This window comes from Falco biarmicus, chromosome Z, assembly GCF_023638135.1.
Source record: "Falco biarmicus isolate bFalBia1 chromosome Z, bFalBia1.pri, whole genome shotgun sequence".
Classification (NCBI taxonomy): Eukaryota; Metazoa; Chordata; class Aves; order Falconiformes; family Falconidae; genus Falco; species Falco biarmicus.
The window spans coordinates 19,427,556-19,449,395 of record NC_079311.1 but is presented as its reverse complement, the minus strand read 5'-3'; the positions used below and the strand labels follow the sequence as shown (position 1 = coordinate 19,449,395).

Here is a 21,840-nt window from a genome sequence, read left to right as displayed (position 1 = left end):
TCCATTGTTGAAGAATATGTTTTAATTTGTGGAGGATACCTGAAACTGCACTGAGAAGTCATAAGAGTCTAAATTCCAGCCTACATCCTGGAGAAGCAAAGGAATTTAATTCAATTTCCACTTAACATTCTTGAAAACTTTAGTATAGAACTTGGCCCTTTCATTTAAAGCACAGGAATAATTCACATGTATTTCTGACTGAAGTGGCAAGAAGTGACACCTCCATACGTTCCTGATTAGTCTGACTTGCTGAGCAGAGAACTTCATGGAACAGGTGTGGAAGTCTAGTAGGACAGAACAAAAGAATGAAGAAGAGCAATCTTGATCTTTACAGGTTATTAATTTGTTTTAAAATAAAACAAAAAATAATGAGTTATGTTTTTACGAACAACAAAAAAAAAAGAGACTTCTTGTCCTGGTTTCAGCTGGGATGGACTTAATTATCTTCTCAGGAGCTAGTGCAGTGCTGTGTTTTGGCTTTGATGTGAGACTTTCCAGCTCGTTGGGCCTTGCCAACAAAAAGGCTGGAGGAGCACAAGGAACTGGGAGGGGACACCGCCAGGTCAGCCAACCCGAACTAGCCAAAGAGGTATTCCATATCATGGGACGGCATGCCTGGTATGGATACCATACCTGGCGGGTTGGCTGGGATGGGACGGGCAGGGCAGTATTTTACAAAGAAACATCTCAGAAAGGGTGATCTGGAGGTTCTTACGATTTGTTACTTGTATGGGACAACAGTAGTGGTACACCTTCAGTTCCATAACGTATGAAACTTGTTTTTTCTTATAGTTCCGAAATCAGTATTACACTTAACTGCAGTTTGGGAATAATCCCTTTAATTTTATTCTCGGTGTCTATTAGGATTTAATTTAGAAACTTGGTAATTTCTCTGTTTTTGTTGGAATTTTCATCACATGGAGTTTTGAGCCTGTAAAGTCATTAGGGTTTAAATGTGTTTTGCTGTTTTTAATAGAAGGGCTTGTTAATTGTACCCTCTAATAGGAAATTTCTTCATTAAAATACCAAAGAGATGAGCAATTAAATCCAGGTATGCCATTACTCTTGGAGACCTACCTCTAATTCTCCATGAACATTTAAGTTCTTTTAAGAAACCTAATGTATGTAAAAGCAGGCATCTAATGTAGTGCATTAAGTTGGTTTTAAGTGCCTTTTAGAATACTCCATCTCCAAGTAGATTAAAAAAAATGTTGAGTACAGCAGACTCTTATATGTATAGCCCCTTCATGCTTTATGAAACTGAAGCAGAGATTCTGATGTGTATGTGTGTGTTTTAAACTCAAGTACTTTCAAAGAGATCTAGACGGCTAAGTATCGTAGACCTTCAGTCTCTAGAACTACTTTGGTAATGTCTTTGACATTTATAACAGTACAGTGGATATAATCTGTCAAACCCGATTAAGCTAGTTATCCTTTAATGTCATTCTGTTATGAGCCACTGCTTTGTTTTCATATTCTGTTAATGTTTGCAAATACAGATTATGCAGCGGCTTGGAGAGGGGTCAGGGGAGAGATTTAATAAGGGCACTATCGGAGGACTAATGAAGTAATGTACCACAAAAAAAAAATGGGGGTAGGGGACAGAAGGAAGAACAGCATGTCTACCTTCTTTGCCAGACTGGTTAATGGATTTAATAGTATGTAACCAGTATGACAGGTTCTGAAATAGTGGTGGTTACATTTGAGTGGGTAAGAATACTAGTGAGACGTTCAACCATTTTCTACAGTATCCTGGTAGTCAAGCTGAGAAGATACAGGCTAGATGAATGGGACTACAAAATCAACAAAGAGCTGGCTGGGCTGTTGAGCTCTGATGATTGACAGTTCAGAGTCTGTGAGACAGGTGCTTTGGAGAGGTTTCCATGGGGGTTTATGCTGTGTGCAGAGCTGATGGACCTGCTCGTAGTGACCAGGTTGGTGGGGTGGAAGGCATGCACGACAAACTTGCAGGTGGCACCAACATGGAGGGAGCAGTTGCTGTACTGCAGGAGGGTAGAGCTGCCTTTCAGCGAGAAGTTAACAAACTGTCTTGTCATTAGGAACCTCACAAAATTTAGCAAATTCAAAGCCCTCTGCCCAGGGCTGAACAAACCCTGGCAGCATTGCGAGCCTGCATACTAGCTGTTGAGGAAACCACTCACCAGCAAAGAACTAGTGCACCAAGGTGGGTGGCAGGCTGGGAGGGGGCCAGCAGCCTGCCCTGGTGTCAGAAGAGGTCCTTTGTATCCTGGCTGTTTCAATGAGTGTAGCTGTGTTTCAACTTAAGAAAAAAACAAATTACTCTTTTTGAGGAGGCTGTGGAGTCTCCATCCTTGGAAGTGTTCAGATCAGGTTGCTCAAGGGCTTTGAAATTATTCTTGCTTTGAGTGGGAAACTGACCTCTGGAGGCCCCTTCCAATCTGAATAATATTATGAGTCTGTTCATAGCTTTGTACTGTTGTGCTCTCTCTGGGTTAATACCAGTGGCCTCTCTGAGCAGGCGATGCTAATTTTCGGTGCAGAATTCAACTGCTGTGGTCAGTCTCATTCCCATCGGTCTCCTAAATAAGGTACTTGGGTGCTGTCTAACCTTGTTTTTGTTAACCTTTATGAGCATGCTTGCCAAATATACTACATTAATTATAAAACCAATGTTTCCAAGTTACACAAGAAAGGTTTGTCTGTGTAGACAGACTTCTAGCTTTCTTATTTAAAATAAAGTATTATCGTAAGATCTTTTTGCTAAGAAATGCTGCCTGCAAAGTATATGAGTGGTCATTAGGTACATATCAGTATAATTCTGGAGTTTGATGTGGTGACTGCTATATTCGGCATTTAAAAGCACTTGTGCTTAATTGGTTGTATAGCTTAAAAGCAGCATCTTACAGTGACCCCCAAAAGCTTTTGAATAATTTAATGTACTTGATGCCTGGTTAAATCATTAAAATACTCTGTATTCAGGAAAAATCAACACATTTTAATGAAATATAATAACTGTTTACTGTTTAATAACAGATTTAAAATTTTGACATAAATTATTTCATTGCATGATACCAGAAAACCGGTTGATTGCTTTTTAATAAGATTGATGCTAGATGCAAATCAATGTTCGACAGACGTGCCTGCTATGCAGAGAAAGGACGCTAGAGGGTAGTGTAGCACTGGTAGTACTGCTGGCGGCTGCGCGGCGCCGGGAAGCGGTGTGAGCAGAAGATGGCTTGCACGCTGACTTTATTTCGTACGGTGTTACAATGGAGAGTTATCCTTCAGCTCTCTGAATATATAAACACAACTCCATTCTTCTACCATCTATGGCAGAAAAAGTGAATAGTGCACTGGAATACTTTAGTTGAAGATTCTATTTGATAGTTAACCATTTTCCTAACATTGGTTATTCATCATATGGAGCTCTGCTAACTGTACGTTTTGCTTACATTCAGTTGAAGATAAACTGAAGAGAATGGTGGATTTTCCTTTTAACAGGAGTATGTACTCTTTGAAGAAGTTTTGTCTGATAGGCATCCACTTTTATGGTAATGCTGAATAGAGATTAGAATGGGCTTTGTATCATATATTCATCTGTTTTACCAAACGGAAGTATAGCATTATGTTAATTGCATTTTTTCTTTTTTTTTTTGCCTTATTTGTTTTGATATTTGTGAAAGGAAAAAAGCTTAAATTTATAGCTTTAAGTGACAGGATACGGCACTGTGGCGTAGATTGAGAGAAAAAATCTTAGCTCTTCTTTTAACTTCTGAAAGTTCTGTGGGTTCTGAGCCTGCTTTCCTTAAAAATAAATGGTAGAATTAGCTTCTGACTTAATTTGGTTCAGAACTGAGCTTTTAATTTAGCTCCCCTTTCTCATCTCCTTGTTTTGAAGTAAGATTCAGACTTGTTTTGCTATTAGCAAATAAAGTATAGATATCAATAGGCTCTGTCTTTAAAATACTGCATTAATTAACCTAAACTTGCATAGGTAAACCTAAATTTCAAATATGTGAAGACCTGTTGCTTTTGTGGAGATAGAAAATCAGTTTTGTCTGTAGTTTTGTAACAAGAGAATGCGGTGGGTGTAACTTTAAATTCAAATCAAAACTGAAGAACTTCATGAACTGTGACATGGGAAGTTAGTGTTGGAAGTTTTCATTCTTGCATGCATTCTTGTCAGGTTACCCTTAATAACAAGTTGTAATTATCTGGTTTTAATCAAAAAAACAACAATAACAAAAGAACAATACAGGAAACTTACAGGTGATTTAACTTAAGATTTATAGACTGCATTTACACAGCTTCAGTTGCTGTTTGAACCACTGAATCCAGCTGAAATGTAGCGTCGCTAGTGCCAACTAGCAGCGTCTTAATCCCTTAGTTTCTCAAGCTGCTTTTCCCCTGGCTCACTGCAATGTTCATGATGATGCTTTATTCCACATGGGGTGCAGAAGAGCCTGTGTTCCTTCATGCCAAGGTGCCAGACTCAAGAAGGAGAGGGGGAGAAGGGCTGGTTAGCCACAATTTCTGAGAGTGCTCTGTGGGGAGGCTCTTTGGGCAGGCATGCAGGGGGGTAGCAAGCCTACCAGACCTGAGGCTGAAGAGAGGAAGCTGCCCACTAGTCCTGGCAGGTCAGAAGAGATCATCTGCTATACAGAAGTTCCATGTGTAATACATTTTTGGTTGTCTTCTGGACTGTAATGAAAGCTTGGTGCCAGCAGAGAATCAGCACTGACTTCTGTATCTGGTAGCTTTTATTGCTTTGGAAGAGCCCTTTTATTCTGCTGAAAACAGGCCGGGTAGGAGGCAGAAACAAACTTCCCTTAGGTTGTACTAATGCTTCTCTAGTTTATCAGTTCTTGTATGTTCTTTTGTGTGGCGGTACAGATGTTGGCAATGCACTGGACTGGTTTGTCTTGCAAATCTATATAAAAATGTAATAAAATTTGTGAGTACTAGTGTACATGTACAATTAAAATGTACATAACTATTTGTTGCTAACCTAAACAGAAGCTGAAATACTGCTAAAAATACTAATTGCTGGTGAGTCTGTTATTGCTTGTTGAAGTGCCATTCCACAATATTGAATCTAATATTGAATAGAATTTTTAAATTTTGGATGTTGCTGAAATTGGAGTAGCTGAGGCACACATGCAGCAGTGGGGGGCCGTGGGCATCGTATAGTCCAGCAGTGGTGGTGGACATCTGGATGCCACTTGGTGAGGACACCCCCTGTGTGGCGGGAACAGCCTAGGTCTGGTTTCAGCTTAGTGGTCCTTGCTTTGGAAGCTACACGGCAAGTACTTTCTGTTACGACCATTTTGGCTTTTCTGAGCTGTTTTATAGCTTGGTGATCTCTGCCCTATTCCAGTACATGCCTTTATGGTAGTTTTCAGCTTATTTTCAGTTCTAGTGAAGAAAGTAATATAATAGAAATATTTTGGACCAGGTTAGGACAGACTTCCCTAATACATGATGTTGTTGTAGGTAAATAGGCAACAACTCTAATTATAGTCAAGTAACTGCTCATACCTTTTCTCCTTTTGTGTCTACAAGCCTTTAGAAAGGGGAACAGGTCAGATTGTATAACCAGAGTTCATAAAATCCTGCCTACGCAAAGTTCAGATTCTGTATCTGTTCAGATAAAATCAATGGAAAGACATAAATTAAGGAAGGGTTAGAAATGAAAACTTCAAGCAAGTCTTTTTGGCAGTCTTTATTTTTACAAGAATTTTTATTATGTTGGAAATGGTTTGATGCAGCGTTTTCAAATGTAGTCACTTCTTACCCATCTTTTAAACAAGCGGCATATCAACTTAAATAAACCATAGCTGGACTGCACTTTATTACATAGAGCCAATGGCAGAGTTTCTCATTTTGCAGTTATTATTTCAAAGGCTAAAATAGTAACAGGCATTTGGGGAAACACAACTTTTCAGTTTGAAGCAAACATTCGATCAAATGTACCTTTGTAGTGTTGCAAAAAAAAAATTATCTTCAGGCAATTATATCCACAGACCTCATTTAAATTAAGAAGCATTCATCTAGGAACTTCATAAGATCTTTAAAAATAAACTTCTGTTTTTACTTTGTGCTGTTGGCTGGAGTGTTCTCTGCATATATACAAATGGATAAAAGAATCAAGATGCTGTTTCTGTATTGTTGGATTATTTCTTTTCTTTTCCTTTCTTTCTTGGATTGGTGGGTTCCTCTGTTGCCTGGGAAATTCGGAGCTTTTCCACAAGAGTTTTTTGGTTACAGAATTTTTCTGATTTGTTTTTTCTTGTGACAGACTCTAAACTTCTGAGACAGATTGGGAATTACAAAGCTGGCAATGTAAAAACTTCAGTTTAACTTCTTAATGTCTCAGTGGCTCGCTTTAAATGCCATTAGTGCTTCACCTTCTTCAACAAATTTAGAGCTCTACTAACCATCTGGCATCAAGTTTGTCAGAATGCCAGCTATTCTGTCAGACTGTAGAGCCAAGATGCATGAAAATGTGAACGACCTCAGGCTCGTTAGTTTTTGGCTTTCCTGGCCTTTTGCAGTGCTGCATAAATTAAATGCTACTTTTTTTTATTTACTGCTATTAGTTACAGTGGGAACCACAGCCAACTTCAATGTAAACAGTTGAAATAGTTGATACAGTGTTCTCCTATTGATTTGTTAATTTCAGTTATTTCCAAGGAAAGCCAAGGTCTGCTTATATATAACAAGTCAGGAAGATATACTGAGTGGATATTATGTTCTTTTCTTCTTTGTGTCTTTTCAGTTTTGTAACATTGGAAGGTTATTTGTAGTTTTTAGTATGTTCAGATTAGTCTTGTAAAGCTGCCATGAACATTCCAGGCTAAAAAATCCCCAAACAGACTTGTTAAGTCTTTTATTTATGATTTAATTGGTCAGGCAAAAAGGTTACTTGCCTTGGGTAACAGTCATGTGAGAACACTGCACAACTTAGAGCCTTTAATAAAGGTGACATGGACCTTGTTCACATTTCTCAAATACGTTGATTTTTGTCTGTATGCCTGCACAATGAAAGTTTGTAAAAATACTCCTTGAGGACCGCTTACACTTAACGTATAGCATTCATATAGGTGCTGTACTAATGCACCTACTAATTTGGTTAGGTAACCTGTTACCTTCTATTGTAATGTCAAAGTATAAAGGAAATGTCCAAATGAATGTACTACTTATGCATCGCCTGTCACTGTAGTGTTATAAACTTCTTTGTAAAAGCCACTTCACCCTTAAGTGGTAATTCTCTAGATACAACCATCTCTTCAATGCTTAATAATGATGATGATGCTTATACAACTATCTCTTCAATACATAATAATGATGATGATGGTGATGATGATATAACTATCTCTGCAATACATAATGATGATGATAATAACAGTAATAATAAATCTGTTGTGCGGTGTACTTAAGTGTTCAAAACCACTGTGAAAAATACGTTTAATGCAAAACAGAAGGGAAATGGAATGATAGATAAATTACTGAATACTTTAAAGGGAGGTTTTTGGGCGTTTTACTAATTTTAGGTTTTTTTACAAATACACTTTTTTTGGAGAGAAAGATACACATTTTAGTTATTTTGCCTAATTTTTCAAGAAATGCACTAGCTGATGTAATTTTCCAAAAGACAAGAACATTGTTTTTAATGAGAAATCTGAGCTTGTCATGAAATAAATGACTGCTTCCATCCCTTGCCTCTGGAGAGTTGCTTTTTTGTCCAGTTTTAGTCTTAAATCTAAGAAGAATGACATCTTGTAATCTTTGTAAGTAAGTCTTTTCAAATGTTTTGCTACAGGTGTTCAAGTCCAGAACAGCTCATCTTTGACTGAGAATCATTGTGAACTGATAACTCTTTGGTGCTGAAAAAGAAATGAGTTGATAATGTAAATCCCATTTCCAGTGGCTGGGTGTCAACAACAGAAAACTCCAAGGTCAAAATCAGCACTAACACAACAGCTTCTTTAAGACTTGCATTGGGGATGGTTTTGATGGTTTTGCTTTTTGAGATAGATTTTGTTATTTATATTTCAGTAAGAGCTCAGGACATACTGTTCCTGAAATGTGTTGGGTTACTCTGAGAGGAAACATTAAAATGGGACCAAATATAATCTGTGCTGTGGTTCAGAACGCTTATTTTGCTGAACTTTATTTTCTTCTTTTGTGTAGGAACTGGATATGGTCTATTGCTTCATATTTTTTTTTTGAGATCTGTGGCTGAACAACTTGGTTGTGTTGTTCAGTAACAGTAAAACGTGCACTCATGCTTAGCATGCTGATGAAGGCTGAAAGACCTGAGAGCTGCTTGAACATGGCCTTACAGCTGTGTTCTTTTAAACAGTGATTTGTGCCAGTAAACCATAATCAGAACAAATGGGTCAGACCCAGGGTTTGTGTGGTGGGGAGCTGAACAGTGGTGAGTAACGGGTGCCTGGGGATCAGCGTAACACAGGGCAACTGTGGAGCGATATTTTGTGGCTGATAGGAATAGTGGTTCTGGGATTTTCTGAATCAAAAAGCATATCTTCACGCTTTAATATCTTTTGATGAGGGATACCCTTTTTCCTGCTGTTAATTTTTTTGTTCATGTGATCATGTGGTAAGATGTACAGTGTTTTGTATTGATGAATTTGAATTCATGAACAGGTATTGAATACAAATTCACAAAACAGGTGCGGGAAGGTTTTTCCTTTTGAATTTACTCTCTGATGGTGTTGCTTGATGCCTCTGTCAATTAACTGCCTTATTTTTTGTTTTGAGTTTTCTGAATTCTGTTGCTCTGGGCAAAGGCCCAGGGTTGTTTCAAAATTGTAAGAGAGCAGTAGTTTTCAAATTGATACAAAAGTCTTGATTGAATATGATGGAAAATATAATCGGGGTTTTGGTCAGGAGGCTTGTAGCCCATATTGCTGAGAGTAGAGAGGAAAATGGAAAGAGGGGCAAGGGATGTATCTCCTCACCATAACATGTAGGAACAGAACTGCTGACAGCATATTCCGAGGGAATCTGAATGCTGGGAAACAGTGTTGTGATCTCTTAGGTCGTCACTAGTGCTGCATACCTTGTTGAGAGGCAGGGAGATAGTTTTGTCTCCCTGTCCTCCTTACTGAGCCTCTCTTTGTACCTCTTCTCTGCCCCCATCACATTGCCTTCTCCCACTGCTTCATTCTCTGCCCCCGATAATTCCGGTGGTGGAATACTAAGGTTGGTTCAAAGGCAGTTTTTATCTAAAAATACTGTATTGTTTGTTGGGTGCTAGTGTTGTATGTCATGCCTCTTTATACTGTGACCAAGCTTACTGCATTGGTAGTGTCTTGTGGCAAGAACAGTTGCTACGTTGTTGTGCTATTTCATCTGTACATCTATCAGAAAACTCATCTGGAAACTAACTTTTCAAATAGGATGGTAACCTGTATTTAATTGGTCACTTCTATGATCATGTTTGTTTGGAAGTCCGTGTTACTGCCTTGAATCTCTTCTGGCACAAAATGCTAAACTTGGTCTGGTATATTTTAATGAATTTAAGATGTGGTGCTGCACTGGCTTTTCTTGGAACTAGATGGAAAAGTTTTGAATCTTGTAACAGAATACACTGCAGGTTCGACGTGATCCAGTCTGATCAGGTGTTTCTAAACAGGTGTTTCTAGGAGGACTCTTCTCTGTTTCTACCTGGCACTCCAGAGCAATGAAAGGATGAAGCTGATATCTGTAGACGGTATACAGATTCCCTGCCATTCAAACTCAGTGCCTCTAGCTCATTAGCACAGTTCACATTCTGTATGCATCGGAAAACTGTCTTCCACAAAATGTAAAGACAACAAATAACTTCATAGCTCTCTTATGGTATAGTGGTAGAACTTTAGATTACAGGAAGTATTCCAGATTTCTGATCAGCTGAGTTAATTTATTGCTGTGTCAGACTGCTTGAAGTTGCTGTCCCCAGTTGTGTTGGAAAGGGTACAAAAGCCTTTGTTCAGGATAACTGTAAAATTTATCTAAATTGTTACCTTTTTACACCTAAAGGCAGTTTGTTTGCAAAGTTGTTGATGCATGTTGGTAGGTAACATGGAAATAATTTTTTTCCTGTTGTGTGTGATCTTTTCTTTGGATAGAATATTTTTTTCTGTGCACATTTTGACAGAGGAGGTTAGCAATATAATTAGACTTGTGCTCTTTAAATGCTTCTAGAGCTTATGAAGACGTCAGGGAGCTGGGGATGAGAAGGAGTATTTGTGTGATTTGTACAGGAATGCAGGTTGACTAATGAGTAGATACCATTATCAGTTTTGAAAGTTGTGTTTTATTAATATACTTATATAATTAATCACCCTTTAAGTTAAAAATTCAAAATTCAAAAGGCACAAACGATTTTCACTAGGATTTGTATTAGATGCTTCTCCATTTAAATATATCATTTTACTTGGGGAAGTGGGATACGTTCCATTAAATTCACTGGCTGCACCATTTAAAAAAAAAAAAACAAACCACAAGAAAACTAAACCAAAACTATACACCTGTTTTATTTTAACTTCTAATGGGAAGCAGGATCTTGGCAATATTTTTTTTTTCCTTTTTTTCTTGCTGGTGCTGTATAAGTTACCAAGTAGAGAAGGAAGTGCTTTGTTGATTGTTCCTGATACTCTCTCCACCTGTGTTTCTGATATGGTGTTTTTAATTTATATGGCTGTTGACTTTTAATGAAGTTTGTACGAATTTAATTTTAAATTTTTATGCTTCATGACCAGTGAGTTCCAAAGTCTTTTGGAAGAGCCTGGGGGAAAGGGTGGAAGCTGGAACGCAGTGGAGGCAGATTAACCTTCTATGCCTGATTTTCTCAGGAAACACCATTAAACTAAGACTTGGAAATTTTGCTTGAGTAAAGAATGTCCAAAATAATCTTAGAAGAAACCTGAACAGTGATGGTGACTTCTTGAGTTTCTCTGTATTTCATGAGAACTCTAGCACTTCTCAGAAAGATGGCTTTCTAAAAGTTGCTTTAAAGAGAAATTGAAGAGCTGGTAGGCTCTTGAGAAAACCTTAATCAGAAATCTGAGGCTAAAAACTGATGAGCTTCTATCATTTTACTTCTGATAAGTTTTTATTTCTTGATCTTTTCAGTGGGAGTCAGTCTTCTTTAGGCTAGTTGATTTGAATGGTTGTGAGGATAGTACTAGACATCTTAAAAGTACAATAGTGTGAACAGGAGAGTTAACCCAACAAAATATAGTCACTGTAATTTTTGTAACTAAGTCTGCAGTATGGTGTACATGATATTTTATTACTTCTGTGCTCCAGGGTAACTGAGCACAAGACTGAAGGACTACTTGCATTGCAACAGTGAGAAATACATGATAATGCTACACAGCTGTCTTGTAGTGCTTTAAAATTGCCCTGCCACATTAGCTATAAACTACCTGCTACTGAGAAAATAAGGGCAGCTCATAATAATTGAAGCAGAGGTAATGGTTGAATTGGCTCATCCTGTTAAATTTTAAAATAAAAGAAGAGGGAGAACTCTAAGTAATTCCTTCATTTATTATTTCAGTGTTATAGTTCACAGTTTTCCTTTTATTCAGTAGTTTAAAAGCATGTGTGAGCTTCAGTTAACAAAGCAGATCAGCAGAGCTTGTGTATTTGGGACATCAGCTCTGGAGTTTCTAATTTAAATCTGACCCATATTTACTAGGATTAGAGGATGGGCAAGTTTTCAGAAATCTGAAGTCTACTGTGTGCATTCAGCTATAGTGAACTTTTTGCCTGTCTTTAATGTACAGTTCAGCTGATGACCATGGCAGTTTGGCTCTTCTTGCAGGATCTATGCTTGTTAGCTGCAGAGCTACAGGAAACACAAATCCTTCTTCTGGCTGTACTGGCCCTGGGTTTGCCAGATGGTCCTTGACCATGTAGAGGATGAGATAATCCATTATTTCACTTCTGTTCAGCACGAGAGATTTTTATTTAATAGGGAGAGCTTCTTATCTTCTGTGAAAGTTGTGGCAGTTGCATTAGGTCACACGCTGTGTAGCCTTAGGGTGAAGGAAAGCAGAAACTCAGTATACTCAGCAAATTCTTTTTAAGATGGCAGTAAGTGCTGTCAATTACAGAAGGCTACTGCAAAGGAGCTGTAAGATTTTACCCAGAGAAGTGCAGAAGTACATACAGACAAATTTTTAGAGCTAAAATAGAAAAAGTAAAAAATTAGAGCCAAGTAATCTCAAGCCACTGCAATTGGCATTGTATACATTCATTTTTAATTGTGCAGAATGACTGAGAATAGAAGAATGGCCATCCTAGAGCATGTCAAAGGTCCATTTGCACAGCATGTTGTCACCAACCATGAACAGATGTTATGAGTGGGTACATATATCTAAAGAAGAAAGTGTAAGCATATGCTGATACTTCATCCTTTCTCCAACTGCCTTTAGCTCAGGGGACAGAGTTGGCTGTGGCTTTGTACCTTCACTGGTGGTGCTTCAATATCTGATAGATTTTTATTTTGCAATTTTTTCCAGTTTCCCTTGAACCCATGTAAAATTCTTGTAGCCACAGCACTGGTCAGCAAGGAGGTCTGTGGCATGAGGAATTATTCGTTGTGTTTGTTTTTGACCTTGCTTCTCCTGCCTTTTTTTGCACTGGGAGTGTAAACAAGAGGTTTATTTAGTAGCATAATAATGTTGCCTGTTCAATTCTTTCATTCTTTCCCAGTAACTCCTAACATCTGATTTGCATTTTTAAGAAGTTCCAGGCATTAAAGTGCCATTTTCACAGAACTGTTTAAGGTCTTACACCTAAATGTCATGCCGTATTAACCTCAGATCCTGGGGTTTTTCTATATATTGGGTTAGAATTGTTTCTTCCTAAGTGCATCATTTTATGTATATCTATGTTTAAACTTAATCCACTCTTTCTTTTAAGGTCCTTCTATAGCAGTAGTGGTTGATGTGGAGGATGCAAAATGTAATCTTAAAACTGTTTTTAATTTGTGTTTGTCCCCTAACATAAAACTAGCAAAAATAACATTTATTCTCAAATTTTGTAAAATGGATGAGCTTGTGCCTTGAAACTTCCAACACAGCTTTGTGAAACTCCTGAATATTCTTTTAATGCATGTGTGTAATGGACTTGTGTTAGTCTAAAACATGCATTAAAACATTAGTATAAAGCCAACATATGGTAACTTATGTGGCTTTTCTTCAGACTTCTCAGGTGGGTTTTTGACCTTGAAACCCTTGGTGTTTTGACCTAAACAGTAGAGAAGTCTGATTTACTTAAAGCAGCCATTTCTGTTTGGGCAGGCAAGGGTCTGGGGCCTGACCTTGGCAGTATGTGTTGGAACATGAAAGTGTTGCCACAAGTGATCGTAGTTTAAAAACATCAGCTTCCTCATCATTTTAATATTGCAAGCATTTTTTGTAGAACATGGGTTGGGCACGTTTAACCTCTTTATATCTTTCCCTGGAAATGTCTACAAATGCTGAGCATAAAATTGTAACTTGTTATTCTTTGCTTAGTCTGGGTTTTCAATTACCTACCTTTAGTTTTCTGAATATGGGCGTGAAAGTTCACACTCATTTGCATTCCCAGAACTATGCCTGTTTTCAGAAGGTGTTTGGACATAGAAGAAGAGGAAAGTTAGTCCTGAAGCAAGTGAGGACACCTATATTTGTAGAAAAATCATACAGAGGCTTGGGAGGAGTTTCAGACTCACTGTTTTCCAGGCTGCTGCATATTCACTTCTAGGGTATCTCTGCCCAGAAACTAGTAATCACTCTAGACCTGATACAACAGTACAGCATAGTCCACAGTTCCCTGTCCAGATTCAGTTCTGCTGGGAATATAGACTATATTTTTTGTTTGGTTTGGGGATTTTTTTTTTTTTTGGAGTGGTGTTTTTTTTAGTCCCACCAATGTGACATGTCACTTTGCCATAAGTGCTTGAACTAGAAATGCCATATTGAAAAACAGGTAAGAAACCACTGGATAGCTTTGAGCTGTAGTGAAATTGCATGCTGGTGAATACTACTGTAAAAATTATCCTAATTCACATTGTAATCCCCACCCACAAACCTTTTCCTTAATATTCTGAACAGTACTGTTACTGCCTGGAGCAGATTGGTACTTCAATTTGCAGAAATGGGAGAAAACTGATTTTCATCATCAAATAAGTTCCCTGGTGCTGCCCCTACTCTTCTGTAACATCAGCTGCTTATGCAGGGCAAAACTGTAGCAGAGTCTAAACAAAAGAAAAATACAAAACCTCTTTTCTGTCTAGGTGGCCTTTCTGAGAGCAAAGGCAGCTTTTGTAGTGGTGAAACAGAACTTCTCTTGTTCCGCATTGCTTTCTATCCAACTGATACAAGCTGGTAATGTCAGTTTCACATAGCAGTATTTTTTTTTTTTTCTCTTTGCACAATAACTGTTAGGTATCAAAGTGAAAGTACAGAAATAAGTCTTGTGCCCCCAGGACGGGGTTGTAAAATTACATATTCAACAAAATTAGGTACCTAATTGGGTGCTTAAAGTTAAGTAATATATATACATATGTAAGTTATTAAATTATATTTGAAAGGATTTTATTTGTCATGGTTTGTGCTCTACTCTCTACAAATTAAATTATAGGTAGAGTTTGTTCTGTAACTATTTGAAAATACTTGCTTTCTGGGTAATTTCCTTTTTCGGTTTGGTTGTTTTGTGGATTTCTTTTTTTGCTTTCTTTTTTTTTTTTTTTTTTAATGAGGTTAACAAAGCTTAAAAAAACTACTAGTGAAAAATCCAAGCCAGTGTGGAAAATACAAAAAGCATGTGCAAATGGGGGACTTGAAAATAAGAAAATAAGCAACTTCTATCTAACTAACTTCAGTGTAGTTAAACACACTGAGGTCAGAAATCACTAGAAGCTGTTTCTGTCTGCTTATGAAAGCTAGTAAACAGTGTAGGTCTTTGTATTGAAGTCACCACCTAACTGTTTCAGAACAGCTTTGTGTAGTAGATTTTCATGCCTGAATCTCTCCTCAGTAGAAAACATAATAATGGGGAGAACTGTAACAACTTCTCATGTTAGTGAAACCAGCCATTTAATAATAGAAACTAAGGAATTGCACTTAGTACAAAACAGAGTTTCTGCTAAATCTGCTGATCAAAAAGAGGATGAACTTATACTTAATAATGGGAGCACAGGCAATAAACAGCCTCCAGGGATATGTTCCTCTTCCAGGTTGTTAACACAACTGTTTTCAGAAATTCCTGTTTCAGTTGGTTACACATGAGAAAATTTTGGAAAAAAAGGCAGTGGTACAGAGCTACTGAAATTAGACCCACCAGACCTGGAAGCAACGTTGGTTTCAGTTCATTCAGAGTGAAGGTCCCTGGAATAGCTCACTGAATAATAAAATTGAGGAGTACGTAATTTTAGGCCCAAAGCCTGTCCATTAATACAACAGAGAGTGTCAAATTTATGCAGGATTAGCAACAGGAAAATGCCATACTAGAAATGTGAAAGAAAGATGGGCAGCAGCCCACTGGAATAGTGTACCGAAGAGTGTATGAGAATATTGAATGTTTTGTCGTTAGGCTGATTTCTTGAGTGTAGGCCTTTTAATTTAAAAATACTTTTCCCAGTGCTAATTTTGATCCACACCAAGTCCTTCCCTTGCATCAACACTCCCTCTACTGCTTTGGATTTAGGCTGTTGTTGCATAACCTTTAACTGTATACCCTGTGGAAAAGGGAGTAAGTAGTCTCTGTGTCTCTGTAGCTGAAGGCTGGAAGTAGGGGATTTAAACTAAAACACCTGTCAACTGTGAAAGAGAAGCTTATCTGTTGTTACTGCTTTTTCATAATGCTGCCATTTACTGATAAGTGCTGATGTTTGACTAGGGAAGATAGGCTTGGATTACTGTAGGATTACTCAGCACAGTTTGGCTGGGTGTGTGCGCTCCTGGACACAGTGTCAGTCTGGCTCACCATGAACTTGGTCTGGACCTGTATTCAGAATTCACCTCTGTAAACCACATCTGGTGCAGTGATTGCTTACAGTCTTTGATGTGTGACCAACATATAAACAACAGTTTATATGACAACCAATAAAGCTTATAAGGAGGATGTAAGTGAAGTTGTGCATTCTGCTGAAAATCCTGACTTTATATATTTTAAGCTCAGAGAGCTTTGCTTGCAGGCATGGTGTCATTTTAAGTGAATTCTAGTAATAGCGTCACTGTTAAGGAAATAGTTTGTTTTTCTGAGTTATTGAAGAATGTATGTAAGTAGCTATAGTGATTTTTGTGTGTGCACATCTCTGTGTGTGTGTATGTGTTTTTGGTGTAACAACTAAAACTACTCTAACTTTGAGCTTCATTCTTTGCTTCTGTTTATTCTTGATCATTCAGCATATTAGTTTCATACCAAGCAATATATAAGTTCATTTCTTTGGTAAGAGTTCTTTTGTTAGTCATTTAACAGCTACATGAAGTACACCAAAGGATTTGAAATAATTTTTATTTTGTTTTCTCAGACTTAAATTAGAAGTTCCTGATACGGATTTATTGTTTAAATATTACATGTCTACTACATATTTCTGCATAGATGGAATTCTAAAAAATGAACCCAATCATAAATATGGCATCTCTGTGGTTTTATGTGTATATACTTGTAAAATTTTCTGTTGTAATTAATCTATTATAAATGTATCAATTATAAATGTTATATATTCTATTAACAATATTTTGTGAAATTGTTGTAATACTAACTTGGTATGAAGAGCAGTAACAGACTTGACTGGGGTATGATGCTAGGAAGTTTCTTCTCTTGAAGATGTGAAAGGATTTTTAGAGTGCTTTAATCCCAGACAGACCACAGGAGGCGTCTCAACACCGTTCACTGTTCTCAAAACTCTATTTCAGTGAAAACCTTGCTTCTTTATTTTTAGAAACAGAAGAAGTTTCAAACAGAAAATTGCATCATGCTTAATACATTGTCATAAGGGGAAGTTCTTAGTGTGCCTCTTGGGATGCAGTATGTAATTACAACATATTTATACCATCTTTCATAAATTGCTGATTACTTGTATTGTTCTCTCACTCCCTCCTGTCTTGTAGCCGTCCTCAGAAGGTGTGTTTATGTCCGTTCCTGCCAATACATCCTCTGAAGGTCTCCATCTGCTTGTATATAATTCAGCATCCAGCAGAGGTGAGTAATGCTGCAGTAATTGTTGGAGTTCAGCTAGAATCTTAATGCAGCAAATGGTAGGCAAGAGGAAACAGCTATGCTGTTAACATCATGGAATGATTTTTCCTTTCAAACTTGATGATTGAAGTGCTCGTTCACCTGAGTTATTGTATCTTTTATTCAGTTCTTCTGAATTATTATATCTTCTGAAATGACATCTTATTTCTGCAACTTCCATTCACACAAGACGTCTTTCCTTATCTAAATAGTCCTGCTAGAATCAGAAGTTTACTTGCCTTGGTACAAAATGCAAGAATTAACCTTGACATGGTGTCTCACGGAAGTGCTCAGAGTTAATCCAAGGACGAATGTGTTTTGATTACAGCAGTGGTTTTTTATTGATGTTAGTGTTCTTTTAAAAAAATGAATTAAGCAATTCTTAGTGATGACTTTAGCTGTTCAGCCAATGAAAAACTATAGTTTCAGAACAGTATGTTTTGGTTTACCTAATAGAAGAATTTATGTTAGTGTTTTCTTGTCTGTTAATGATGGAGTTTGGTGGTTGATCGTAAGGGTTTTAGAAGTTGGACTGCAATTGAACAGATCTGGATAGATGGTGGGTCTACAAATTAAACCGTGAAGTTCAGAAACCTGTGCTCTTCTGGTCCAGCTGTTTACTTAGATTATACAGTAGCTTAATGAGCACACAGAGAGTCTTTGCATGAAGGAACTTAAGCAGAATTTAAAAGAGCATGTTAGCAGAAAAGTAGTCTTATTGCAGTGAACCAAAAAAGAAGCCATGACATATTTGGTCCCTAACTGGGAATGCTGTGATTTCTAATTGGCTATTTATAATAAGAATATGCTTAAGTACTTTTGAAATAAGAAGTATATGCTTAAGTCACTTGATGGAAAACAGAGGTTTAAAAATGTGCAGAGAACTTTGAATTGGCATTTGAATTGCATTGAATTTCTTATTCGTGGTGGAAGGTATTAGAAGTTCTCAGATTCTGTTTAGATTTCATACACCATTCCCATACCCTTCTGAAAATCTGTCTGCACTTTTTATTAATCAGCAATCACAACAGCTGTCTGTTATAATGGGATGCAACTTTTCCATTTGTGTATGTTACCTAGTGGTAATTCACATGATGAACTAACATTGGAAGACCTCTGCATTTGAAGATAATCCATCTGAGAGGAACAGTTGAATTATCTGACTATATGAGGGCACTGGGCTTATCAGAGATAAATCCAAACAAATGGTGGGAAGCTAAGAATGTCTTACAGTGGTCTTTGAAAGTGTTTCTTAGGTGATCACAGGTGATGTTGTTGACTCCAAAACAGCAGAGGCATATACCTGACAAAATATAGGTTCCCTTTGTTACGACTGCTCATACTCAAAATACCATCGGTCTTGATGTACAGTCCTTCTGGACTGTATCTGATACTTTAGTCTGCCATTTCATTACAGATACACTCTTAGGAGTCCGTTTCAGAAGTATCTTGTTAAACTAACCAGATAGTGAATGTCTTTCTGCTACTGCATGTCAGTGCTGACTGTCATCCTTCATGCGCTTCATTATCTATTGGCTTTGGAAGTCCATAGTGCAGTAAAGTTAGCCACCAACTATGGTTAAATGATGCTATTGAGACTTGTATTTAGGCAAGACAGTAATACAGGAAGTCAGGAGCAACATTTCCTGTCCTCCGATTAATATGACTATGTGTCCACATTCTTACTATCCAGAGGCCATGCTGCCAGATAGACCTGTGCAGGTGTCAGGTACTGTGAAAGAGAGAGGAATCACTGCAGAGCAGTGGATCCCAGGTGAGGAATCCTGCCATCCAGCTTCCATTTTGCATAATAGGTCAATTTGCATTCCATTTTTATTTGCTGAGGAATCTGAAAAGAAGTCAGCATTCCATGTCAAGGGGTAAATACTTATTTTCTGAACAGTGTTAGTGTACCATTGTTCATAATAAGAGTAATTTAAAAACTATATAGAAACCCGGTATCCCAAACCCAGCATGAGGACTAGTGGAACAGTGAAGGAGTTATTTGCCTAGCTGAATTTCTTTTTCTTCTTTGCATATAGACATATATATAAAAATAAATAAAATAATTTTGTTATTTTTCACTTCTCATGCCTGTTCTGAACCTTATATCAGGTCAATGGCATAGTTAGGTGTGCAGGCCACTGTAGACATTTGTCTTATCTTTGCCTTTTATCATCCTTGGGGTGATCTCCAGTGGCATAGGCCATTATGTACTTTTCAAAACCTGAGTGATAGGTGTAATTCAGAACAGAATCCTTAAGCATAGCAGAGAGTATCTGTTTAGGTTGTTCTGCTTCCCTGCCTTCGTTCTTTCTAGAACTATAAGAATTTTCAGTGTTAATTGTCGTGGTTTAACCGCAGCCAGCAACTAAGCACTACGCAGCTGCTTACTCGCTCCCACCACAGTGGGATGGGGGAGAGGACTGGAGTAGTAAAAGTCAGAAAACTCATGGACTGAGATAAAGGCAGTTTAATAGGTAAAACAAAAGGCAGCCATGCAAGCAAAACAAAACGAGGAATTCACTCACTACTTCCATGGGCAGGCAGGTGTTTAGCCATCTCCAGGAAAGCAGGGCTCCATCACACATAACGTTTACTTGGGAAGAAAAATGCCATAATGCCGAATGTCCCCTCCTTCCTCTTCCCCCAGCTTATATATACTCAGCACAATGTCATATGGTATGAAATACCTCTTTGCCTAGTTCAGGTCAGCTTTCCTGGCTGTCCCCTCCCAGTTTCTTGTGCCTTTCCAGCCCTGTCGCAGGCAAGGCCTGAGTCCTTGACTTGGTGCAAACACTACCCAGCAGCAACCAAAACCATCAACATTATTCTCTCATTGTGCTGTCAACATTGTTCTTACACCAAATCCAAAACAGAGCTCTGCACCAGTTAATAAAAAGAAAATTAACTCTATCCCAGCTGAAACTAGGACAGTGAAACATCTGAGGAGAAAACTTTGTGTGTATGTAATGAATTTATGTATTGATCTAATGCCAGTAATGAGCTTAGAAATGCTCATTATAATACTTCTGTGTAGTATTCTTTATTGAACTGTAAGAACCAAATGTGAGGGGAAATTTTTTGCTAATTGTCCTAGCAATTCAGAAAGAAAAATGAAAGAAATATGTATCTCCTGGCTTTAATAAATATTTTTATTAAAACTCTCCTGTTCATTGTAGATGGATAATGCTCTGGTAACCAAAAGTACCACTAATTCCCAGAAAAGAAAAAAAACCACAACAAACAAATGTGAAAGCAAGTGGCATTTTGTCTGGCTGGGATGCAGTTAGCTTTCCCCATAGCAGCCCTCATAGTGCTGTGCTTTGTATTTGTGGCTAGAACATGTTGGTAACACACCAGTACTTGGGCTACTGCTGAGTGGTGGTCCACAGCATCAGGGCTGTCCCTCCAAACCCTGCCTCAAAAGGCCAGTAGCATGGAGGCGGGCAAGAGATTTGGAAGGGACATAGCCAGAACAGCTGACCGAAGCTAACCAAAGGGATATTCTGTACCATAGGATACAATAAAAGTTGGGGACAGTGAGGGTGGCATTTGCTGTTAAGGCGTTTGACTTCCAGAGCAACTGCTACATGTGCTGAGGCACTACATCCCAGGAAATAGGTAGACATTGCCTGCTGATGGGAAGTGGAGAATAAAATTCCTTTCCTTTGCTTCCATGCATGGCCTTTTCTTTTCTTTGTTAAACAACTTTTACCTTGATCCACGAGTTCTTTTTCATCTTATTTTCTCCTCCCTGTCTTGCTGAGGAAGGGAGTGATAGAGCATCTTGGTGAGCACATGGAGGCCCACCAAGGTCAACCCACTGCGTAAGTCCTCCAGTCTTCTTTCTATTTATGTACTTCAGTGGTCTAATAATGAATAAACAAACTGTTGCAAATTATTATTAGAACACTGAAAACAAAGGAGAGAGTAACTGCTTACTTTCAAACCAGTAAATGGAAAACAGCTGATACGATAACAAATAGGTTATATATAGTCTAATTAAATACAAATGTTTTTTAATGAAGAAAATTATAAACAAATGAAACCCTTTTTAATGTTAGTTTGATTTAGCTGTTCTTAAGCTTCTGTTCTCAAACAATTCCTTTCAGCTTTGAGTTTTGTGTTTTATCTTCCTGTAAACATGGATTGGTTTTTAGATTGTGTCGTGGTTTAACCCTGGCTGGTAATTAATCCCAGCCATGCAGTCACTCACTCACTCCCCCGGCCTGTGGGGGTGGGAAGGAGAATCAGAAAGGAATGTATAACTCAAGGGTTGAGATAAGAACAATGTAATAATTGAAATAAAATTAAAGAGCAATATAAATAGTAACAATAACAATTACTATGAAGAGGAGGGAGAAGGGAAGAGGAATGAAATCCAAAGGGAAGGGAGAAAAGAAAACCAGTGACACACGATATGATTGCTCATCACGCTCTGACCGGTGCCCAGCCAGTCCCTAAGCAACGATTGACCAGCCCTGGCCAACCCCACCCAGTTTATGTATCAAGCATGATATCCCGTGGTGTGGAATATCTCTTTGGCTAGTCTGGGTCAGCTGTCCTGGCTGTGTCCCCTCATAATGCAAATACTACCCAGCAACAACCGAA

General features: G+C 38.0%; 1 protein-coding gene across 1 annotated transcript in view; it reads left to right on the top strand.

Annotated features, from left to right (window-relative positions):
* Window positions 1-21,840, top strand: part of DTWD2 (DTW domain containing 2) — a 98,890-nt gene that overhangs the window by 16,537 nt on the left and 60,513 nt on the right. The window contains exon 2 of the mRNA XM_056325236.1: window positions 17,100-17,190. Within this exon, the coding sequence (XP_056181211.1) occupies window positions 17,100-17,190 (91 nt within the window). The remainder of the gene's footprint in view (window positions 1-17,099; window positions 17,191-21,840) is intronic.